General features: G+C 33.6%; 1 protein-coding gene across 1 annotated transcript in view; it reads right to left on the minus strand.

The window, feature by feature from the left end:
* Positions 1-9,224, minus strand: part of LOC117238701 — a 41,393-nt gene extending 32,169 nt beyond the window's left edge. Inside the window, exons 1-3 of the mRNA XM_033503829.1 lie at positions 9,214-9,224; positions 8,523-8,815; positions 3,517-3,846 (exon numbers count right to left, since the gene is read on the minus strand). Coding sequence (XP_033359720.1) covers positions 3,517-3,846; positions 8,523-8,815; positions 9,214-9,224 — 634 coding nt within the window. The remainder of the gene's footprint in view (positions 1-3,516; positions 3,847-8,522; positions 8,816-9,213) is intronic.
* Positions 9,225-9,466: the final 242 nt, after the last annotated feature.

The following is a 9,466-nucleotide window of genomic DNA, read 5'->3' on the forward strand; positions in this document are numbered from 1 at the left end:
GGTTAAATTAGGAAACGTGGTTATAATTAGTACAGTACACATATGTAAAGTATGGTATTTCTATTACTGTACGATATATCATAAAATATTATAAGACGAATTAGTTTCCTAATAATGATATAAATCAAAAATTTCTAAACGGATCTCGTAATAAGATTTTGTTGAAAATTTTATCGAAATAATATGTAAAAGATGTTCAAATACCTTCATCAGCTATTGCGTCTACTAAAAATTTGAAGTATTTCAAGCGGCACAGTAGAATATTCCGTATTTACACGTAATTTGTCGTTTTGAACAGAACGACGGATGGTTTGAAATTCTTTCTTTCCAACTCTAACAGTAACACTTTAGCTGAACGATATAAAACGTCGGACAATTAATATTCGCACGTCTGTATTTCTTTACGGTCGCAAAAAAAAAAAAAAAAAAAAAGAAGGATTCGAGGCACGTACGATCGATGCGCGTAGACGATTCACCAGTCATGACTAACAGTACCTCTTGCACATTTAAATGAATTTTCCGCGAGTGGCGTGCAACGAGCAACCTATTGTCAGCTTGTTTCGATGCACACCGACGTATGCTTTTATTCGTTCCGATTAAACGAGGCGTTGAATTGCAGCCCGGAAAATGCTTTCCAGAATTCATTTACCTTTCATGCGAACGAAAGGCGGTGGCTTGTGCGAGTAACAGTAAAGAAATTTATTGGAAGTTGTTCCATCGATAGGAAGTATCAACCTACTTTTTTTAGACACTGCTGTTGAACGATTATAATTTGCTTCCTTCAAATACAATCAATTTCTATACGTATTCAATATGAAAAAGAAATTGTCAAATCGATACATTAGTTAATTGTTATTGAGTAATATCTCACTTTCTGGAAGAGATAGATGTTCCTCCTTTTTGTTTGTCATTTATACTTTCTGATGATTTTCTATCAGGAAAGAACTAAGACTGGTTGGGAGTGAACGTGTTAAATTTTTCTTATTAAGTAAGTTATCCTTTATGCCTCCATAGTACAATTTCCGAAGCTTCGAAATTATAAAATTTACAAGATAATACTATACATACACAGCGGTTAGAAAAAGTACTCGCACACACCTTTCTTCTCCGGTGAAGTGTCCTTTTATTACATTCTATGCATTTCATTTTGGTATGAAATATCATAGTATCAAACTTTGTAATCATATAAAAATACATGACACGAAGTTTAATATACTTGGACTTAATTAATTATATAAATGCTATATTGCATGCAATGGTGTGGATATACTTTCTTTTGTCACTGTATATTGTTCTCCCTATTGTATAAATAAATGCTCTCAGTTAGGAGTTTTCAATTAAACTGGGATAAATTGTAATATCGTTTTAGGAACGTTTCGAAAACTCTCTAAGTAGCGATCTAAATTTTTCACGAGCCTCAGTTAAGCACGATACGGCCAAACGAGAAAAAACCGTAAAGCGATGATAGTCACTCAACGAGGCATCGGAAGAAGAAGGTCGATTGGAGGTAAGTCGAACACAATAACCCTTGAAACACGTGAAACAAAGGCGTACGTGCACATACAGAGGAAGAAGCATATAGGAATATCATGCAACATAGATGGCTGGGTAAAGCACGTAAGCAAGTTGAAGGCCCCTCGCAACAGAAGCTCGGGAGACTCACACGTTTCAGGAAAATGTGTTCTAACCACTTCGTGGGATATGATTCTAGAGTACGATGATGCACGCGATAAATTGCTACGAACTTTGTAAAACATATTTGTATTCTAATACGTAACTTGCTCAATCTCCAAATATCGGCGTAGTTTTGAACGCACAAAGACTCACGAAAGTATTTGGATGTTTATTGTATGAAAAGTTTTTGAATACATTGTAATAAGATCGTAGAAGAATGATCTGATAAGTACATTTTCGTCGATTTCTAAATTTTAATATCGCTTCGTAATAAGAAAGAGTATCGTCAATATTGTTTAAAGAATCGAAATAAAGAACAGTTTCAATTGGAATTATGTTCCCAACATAACGGGTTAAAATATATTTCTCACTTCCCGTTCAACCCTAGTTGATAGTCCACGATTCATGATGGTGGAACATTCAATTTGAATACATGACAATCGGAAAACCCGCCTCTCTGCGTTGCTGAATTTTTGATGGAGACTAGCTATAATCCTGTCAAAATGTCGGCAATCTTTTCTAAATAGACATACTGCAAGCTATGTCAAAAGTTTTAAACAATACTACTTGTATGGAACTTTCCTAAAAGTTCAAAAGTATAAACTTTAAAAGCATGAAATAAATTCGATGTGAGTCAAAAAATTTAGAATGGATTTTAACGGAACAAAAAAAAATTTAATTTACCTTTAAAGCATACATTGATTATTTCAGTCATTGGTGCTCGTTATTTGCAATTTTAATTTAATAATAATTATTTATTTCAGTAAAATATAGTTAACAGGAACACGTATAAGAGAAAATGATATGTCGTTGAAGTGAACGCTACTGCGATTTTACTGTCTCATTTTTAGTCTTCTATATAATACACATTCTATACTCATGTATTCTACACTACACAATTTTATCTTCTATAACTTTAAACTATATTTTAGAAAGGAACATGTGCTGAAGAAAATTCTATTGTAATTCAAAAATATGCTATAAAGTGCTCTGCAAACTAGTATAATTTCAACTACAATATTCGTACACAGGGTGTCCGGTTTATTATATATTAAATATATAATTTATAAATATTTGGGAAAACGTGAATAACACAATACAAATATTTTAGAGAGTGATTGATCACATTAAAACCTCACATGAAGAAAATGTTAAAATTTGTACACGGATACCTCCATTTTTTACTATACATTCTCGCAGCTGACATTCGGTCGTTTCCAGAACATTACAAACTCATGTCTTTTGCACCATCCGCTACCAAGATATGAATTTTAGAATTCGATGCGTTGTCAGCATTAGCGTTATCCGATGTACACCGCAGGAATATTTTTCATCATGCTGTTACTGGTATGGCATTGTCGGAAGACAAGGTTGCAGTTTCCTAACGTTTCTAAAACAGTTAGTCCATTCCAATCAGCACTTCTAGGTATTATTTTGTATTGCTCTGACAAATTTTGAAGGTTTACCTATGTCACAAGTATGTAGCGTTTTGAAAACGTCTGAATATCAGCTCGAAGGATACGTAATAAAAAATAGAGGCGTTGGCTTAAAAATTATAATATCATTCTCGCAGAAGGTTTCAAAATCACCGAAAGATCAAAGACGCAAGAGTATAGTGTGCCTCCCTCTACGTCACGCAATTTTTATCTGAAACATTTTTTCTTCATTTTTATCATCATTTCTTTTTTCATCATTCATGTTTTTCGAGACATTTAAATGATTCTAGATAAACCGGACACACTGTATGTATACACATATACATAAACGAATACTTCTATAGAATTTTTATCATGCAAAGATACATTACATAAGAATACTTTCAACAATAAGCTAGCCAAATACCTAAAGCGAATTTCACGCCGGTCCACGCCTGTCGAACGTAATTGATCAACCTCCTGTAGAGAGGTCTTGGTGGTCTTTTCGTTGGAGCACCTTCCTCTTCGTCGCCTTGGCCATCGTTGTCCAAGGTTCCCGGAGGTGGTCCCACGCCTGTGAGTGTGCCAACCTGGTTCCTCTCGCCAAGAATATTTACTACTTCCCGTAGCTCAGGCGCTACGCCCTGCAGTCCTGGAGAGTAATTCGCGGGGGCGACGCCTGAACCAAGAAGGCTCGCGCCGCCCCCGCGACCTCTGCCACGGCCCCGGCTACCTCGACCCCAGGTGGTACCGGTACCTTCGAGATTATACAGCTAGTTACGTTTAAACGTGACGAGATTTCGAAGAATACCGATATTTTGCATGGGCTTGATGCGCAACGACGCGCAATGATGTGCAATATAATACTAAACTCACGATTTACCCAAAAGCAAAGAGACCATGTTTACAGCGAAAGATTAATTTAAGTTCGTTTGACTTCGTTATTTCATAGCCTAAAGTAGTACGTTGCGCAGGTAGTATGTTTTATGAAACTTCTGTGAAAATGTACAGAGTATGTTTCAGCGCTCGATACGTACATGATCTGTTCTACATTTCTATTTACATTCGCGAAAGGGTGATTTTCGTAGATAAAGTATCTCGGAATTAGGTTGTGGATGTTTATACAAATGCGTACTTTTACAGGAAATTGTTTGATCGATAATTTCGTAACATAGTATTTTGCTCGAAGATAAGAATACTTCGAAGAATTCCTTTTCGTATGTGATTAGTAAACACGAAGAATTGAATACTATGTTACATTTTCCAAAATTTTATCAGTGTTACCAATACTTAAAAGCTTAAATTAGATACGAATATAAATATTAGTATAAAATGATAGTAAGAAGGTACTGTACTTTATATTCGTAGCGTTATAATAAACTTTCTTGTTATACCTATATATATTTCGCAAACTATAACAAGACAGAACAAGAAATGACATTTCTCGAGCTTCCACGTATTTAGAAGCATTGTTCGGCAAAAAGGTGTGGTTCGTACTTTTGCTGCGCGTAGTCAACGTACCCTGCTATTATTCTGGTTGGTAGTTTTCTTGATCCTGGCTGTTTAGCTTATTTCCCTCCATTTATCACGCTTAGCCTGAACTCGAAGCACATTTCTGTTTGCTACCTTACACGCAACAACAGTCGGATAAGGGTAGTTTCAAGGAAGGAAGCCAGAGATCATGTAGTTTCGAGACACTGACGTAACTTCTATCAAAACCTCTGTACAGAAACACGCTGCTACTCTCTAGATCTCTAGACATAAAGCAACATAGAGATTAGAGCGAGACGCATTGAAACGACAACATTCTTGACAAGATATATACGTTTTGGGTAAATCACAGGCGAAAGTCACGTCCGCGTCGCATGAAACTTGCTGAATTTTTAACGAGAACATGGGAACGGCATTAAAAATATGAGATTCAGCTTCAGTTGAAGAATTTCATGAAACAGGCGTTAAAACATTCATGAGAATGAAAAAGTTCAATTAACGCGAATCCGAGAGTTATCGATCTGCCTCGTGCCCTGTGGACGTTTTTCTATTCCTGTTTACGGCTTCAAGTGCGGTTAATATATATATAAAATGTTTCCACTGGCCGTAATGGTTTTATTTAGTTTGATAAAATATTTTCTGCTTAGCTTCTTTTAGCATCGTTCTTGATCGAAATTCACAAAGGTGGATTTCGTAAAGTTGAATTTATGAATTACAATTTCTATCAAAATATGGAAGTGCTGTTTGTAATTAAAGTCACGCTGAACATTTTGGATGCTTGCCAATTAATTATAAAATATAAAAACAAAATATGTTATATAGAATACAAAAGAGAATTCTTAAAAAAAAAATTGATTACAATTTGCATAAAAATGGCGTTAAATGTAATGCTATTGTATCTAAAGTTTGATGAAGATTTTGGATGTTTGTAAATGAATTATTACTAGTAATTGAGAATTACATATTTCATATTCCTTAATTACGAATTATTGTTAACAATACGTATTCAAATGAAGTTGTATTAATTATGTTGAATGCATAATATCCTACGATAAACTACCTTGAACAACGATTAACGTTCTAATTTCATTATTCCTTTGAGAAGATTCATTGAGAGATTTCTATCAAATAATGCATTCCAAAATTGGCATAAATTGACCATAATGTTCATACCAGTGTGCATCTGTCTGCATAACTCAGAGTGACGTGTAATAAACATAATAAGCGTGCCTACTTGTGTAAGCGACCGATTTGTAATAAACTTTAAATAATTAGAAACGGTAGCTATGGAAACAAATTATGTGCTTGAATGATAACAGTAGATGGAACACATTCATACATTAAATAAGCTGTAATTGTGTTCCGGAATTAAGCGGTGGTGCCACAGTAGTAATAATGTTAACTGACTTTGAAACGAGGTATTACTAGAATAGTACAGGGCAATGGTAATTAGTTCTTTAATTAGTTAAATTGCTTAATTGAAAGGCAATTATTCCATGTAACTGTGTTTAAACTAATTAACGAAATCAATTGTCCATCACTGAAAACAAGATATTAAATTAATCACTAACTATCAGCTATTAGTTTCAGATTGAAATACAGTGATTTCTATATTTATGCAAATGAACTATTTATTTTCTTAAAGAAAGAGATACGAGATGTTATTGTCTCAATTTGCATGGATTTATAACTTAACTATTTAGTTCGAACTCTGTTAAAATAAATAAAATAAAAAAAGAATCAATTTATATAATAAGTAAGTAAAGTAAATAAATAAAGAGAGTTTGTGATAATTTACCACTAATTTAGGTACTGAATATTACCTATAATATGATCAAGTAATCCTCTAATCACGATCAGGTATGTTTGTCATAAGTCGAATATGGACAAAGAGAATGACCATGATGGCCTAGATACTCTGTGACGTGGAATAAGATGTTTAGGCTGTATCTGAGAATGACGTACATCACTGCATACGATGGATATTACATTTACTACCTGATATAAGCTATTATATTAATGATTTATAATTTATTAGAATAAATACTTCGATAATTTTATTGAAAAACACAACAACCATTGCGTAATTATGATTTGATATGAACAAACTGTAATATGCAAACCTATAATTTTGTATTTCACTTAGTAGATCGTGGATATTCGTTATAAAAGCAAAGACTGACATTTATATCGATATTTTGAAAATAATATTATTACTGTATTATTAATTTTACTGTAGGTTAAGTATATATACCTTTCAAATAGCTTTGTATACTCCGTAATACTGGTTATATTGAATATAAGATGTAACTGAGCATAGAATTAATCTGCTAGTTTTATCAATATTTATTAAAATAATAATTTGGAATATTATGTCGGATGAGTGTAGGAAGTAATATTGTATTCTAGAAGCTTTTATGCAAGGCAAATTTTCTGTGTAAAGTTTGATCCTAACGGGTGAAATTTACTGAAAGGTTGAATAAAGCACTAAGCCTTTACAAGCGAAGGCAAGTCTAACACATTTAACCTGGCACGCTAGATAAGATTGAGAACAGTCAACTAGGTGTCTTTCCTTATTCACTATGTATATGGTCTGATCAATACGATAACGTTATAATAACTATCTTCAATTTTTTAACCGATAATTTTTATTTACAGTATCAATAAAAATATGAAACATAACAATTATATGGGTTTATGTAATTTTCTGAAACAGTTTTTTGACTTTCTATCAAATTTATTCAATACAAAACTATTAAAAGAGCTATTTCACGTAATGCACGTAAACATCAATGTATAAAGCATATAAAATATACAGATCATAAAGTAAAATATAAAACGTTATTTGTACCCACCTCTTGTGTATTTCGATCAGCATATAAATCCAATGTTCTCGTTTTTGATTAAAACGATAGGAATTGTATTCCAAAGATTTAATATTGCGTCTGTCTAAGTACATCCGTTAAATAATGGCCTCAAATATTTGTATTAAAATACGTAAAAGGTATATTCTTACATAACATTGCATTCAATTATTTTCAAAGTTGACAAAGCATTTGCGATTATCCTTTTTATCATGAGAAATGATATTTTTGATTATCGAATAATATTGAAAATGAATTTTGATGAATTTTCAAATGAGAATGAAATTTTATGTTTCGAAGCAAATCGTGATATTTTTATTAGAACAATAATCTACTAGTCATTTAAATGCCTATATTAATAACATGTATCTAAATCTATCAAATAGATGCAATAGTGCTATAAAACATTTTTATTCCTTTCAATAATATATCTGTTGTATCTTTTACAGTAAATACTTTACCGATCTACACTATCCTAGGAAATTCCTCAATTATTCTATAATTATATATCCTCTATTATATTCTTTTTTAATATTTCGTAATTTCTCCGATTCTATTAGAACATCTTTTTAATTAATTGCTGCAGAAAAAGTTTCATTACTTACGTGAAATTTTCTATCGTTTCCCCTTATTTCTAGTTCAAGTACAACTGACAATTAAAAGTTTCAATTATTTTACGAAATTACATTCAACATATCATATGAAATTTTAATATAATAATTAGTATTTCGATTTAACTTATTTTGCAATGTTGCTACAAATATAATCACTAATACTTGTATATCGATTAATAATATTTATATTTACAAATAAGCAAATTGAATTTAATTATAAGAACTTGCTTATACTTCGGTACAATATGCTAATATACAAAATAATAAAAGATAACTAATTATTTTCCATCAAAAAAATAATAAAATCTGACTTGAAGCTATGCAAGTTATAAACGGATTACGGTATTAATTCTCACGTTTCATTGGAAGAATCAGAAAAATATAGAAAATATCACACTGTAGATAATTGCTCGAATAAAAATTCGTGAAGATAACATTTATCTTTTTCGGGTTGAAGAAGATACCTTGACGCTTTTTATAGGAGGGGAGCCCCACCACAGAGCCACAACCCCCCGCACTCCCCGCGACAGAGGAGCTGATGGTGGCAAGACAGGGAGCTCCCCGACCGCCACCTCCGCGTCGTTCCAAGTCACGGCGTCTGCACCCACCTCCGCCCCCACCACCACCGCCACCCCCGGCGGACAACACCACGACGGGTCCAGGGGTACGTTTACGTGCCCCTTCTCGTGCGGAGCCCCTTTTTTCAGAGGAGGGCCCCGCGATCTCCTGACGCCGTACTCGCAGGCTTCTTCGAATCCTGTAATAAATTTGTTCTCGTTCTTTCTTTGTTTCTCCATCTTCGATTATCTTTGAGTATTCTCCAATTTACATGAAACTTTGCTACTCGGAAATGAAAGTAAAGCGGAATCTCGATTATCAGAACATTGATAACACTTAAAAATATTATAAACGGTCTCTCATACGAAAAATGAGTTATTCGATTTAAAGAAATCGCTGCATTACGCATACATATTTCTAACGAATGCAAAGATTACCGCGAATCGTCTCGTTCTATATCGTGACATGTCTTCCATTGCTAGATCGTACTTTAATGTTGTATGAATAGAACTTTGCAGCTGATCTTTCCCTATGGCATGTATGGTATTAGCTACTGCTATGCATTTGAAATCGATCGATGTCAGCGATTTTTCTTACTTTCCCAGCATACTTTACAGCTGGCAGTAACGCATTTTCCAGCCGGATACATTCGCGATCTCGGAATTCGTGAGGAATAGTAGAGAATTTACGAGGATTGCGATTTAAAACGGCTCTTTCTACGCATATCTTTTCTACAGCCGTCGAGTTCGCTGGGCAAATCGAGTTTCCATCAGCTTGCTTCAAAACAAGCTCTTCCTATTCAATTTTTGTTTTCATCGGATTCTAATAACCTACGTGCATCTCCGTTAAC

This window comes from Bombus vosnesenskii, unplaced genomic scaffold (genome assembly GCF_011952255.1).
Source record: "Bombus vosnesenskii isolate JDL3184/JDL3185 unplaced genomic scaffold, Bvos_JDL3184-5_v1.1 scf7180000013264, whole genome shotgun sequence".
NCBI lineage: Eukaryota > Metazoa > Arthropoda > Insecta > Hymenoptera > Apidae > Bombus > Bombus vosnesenskii.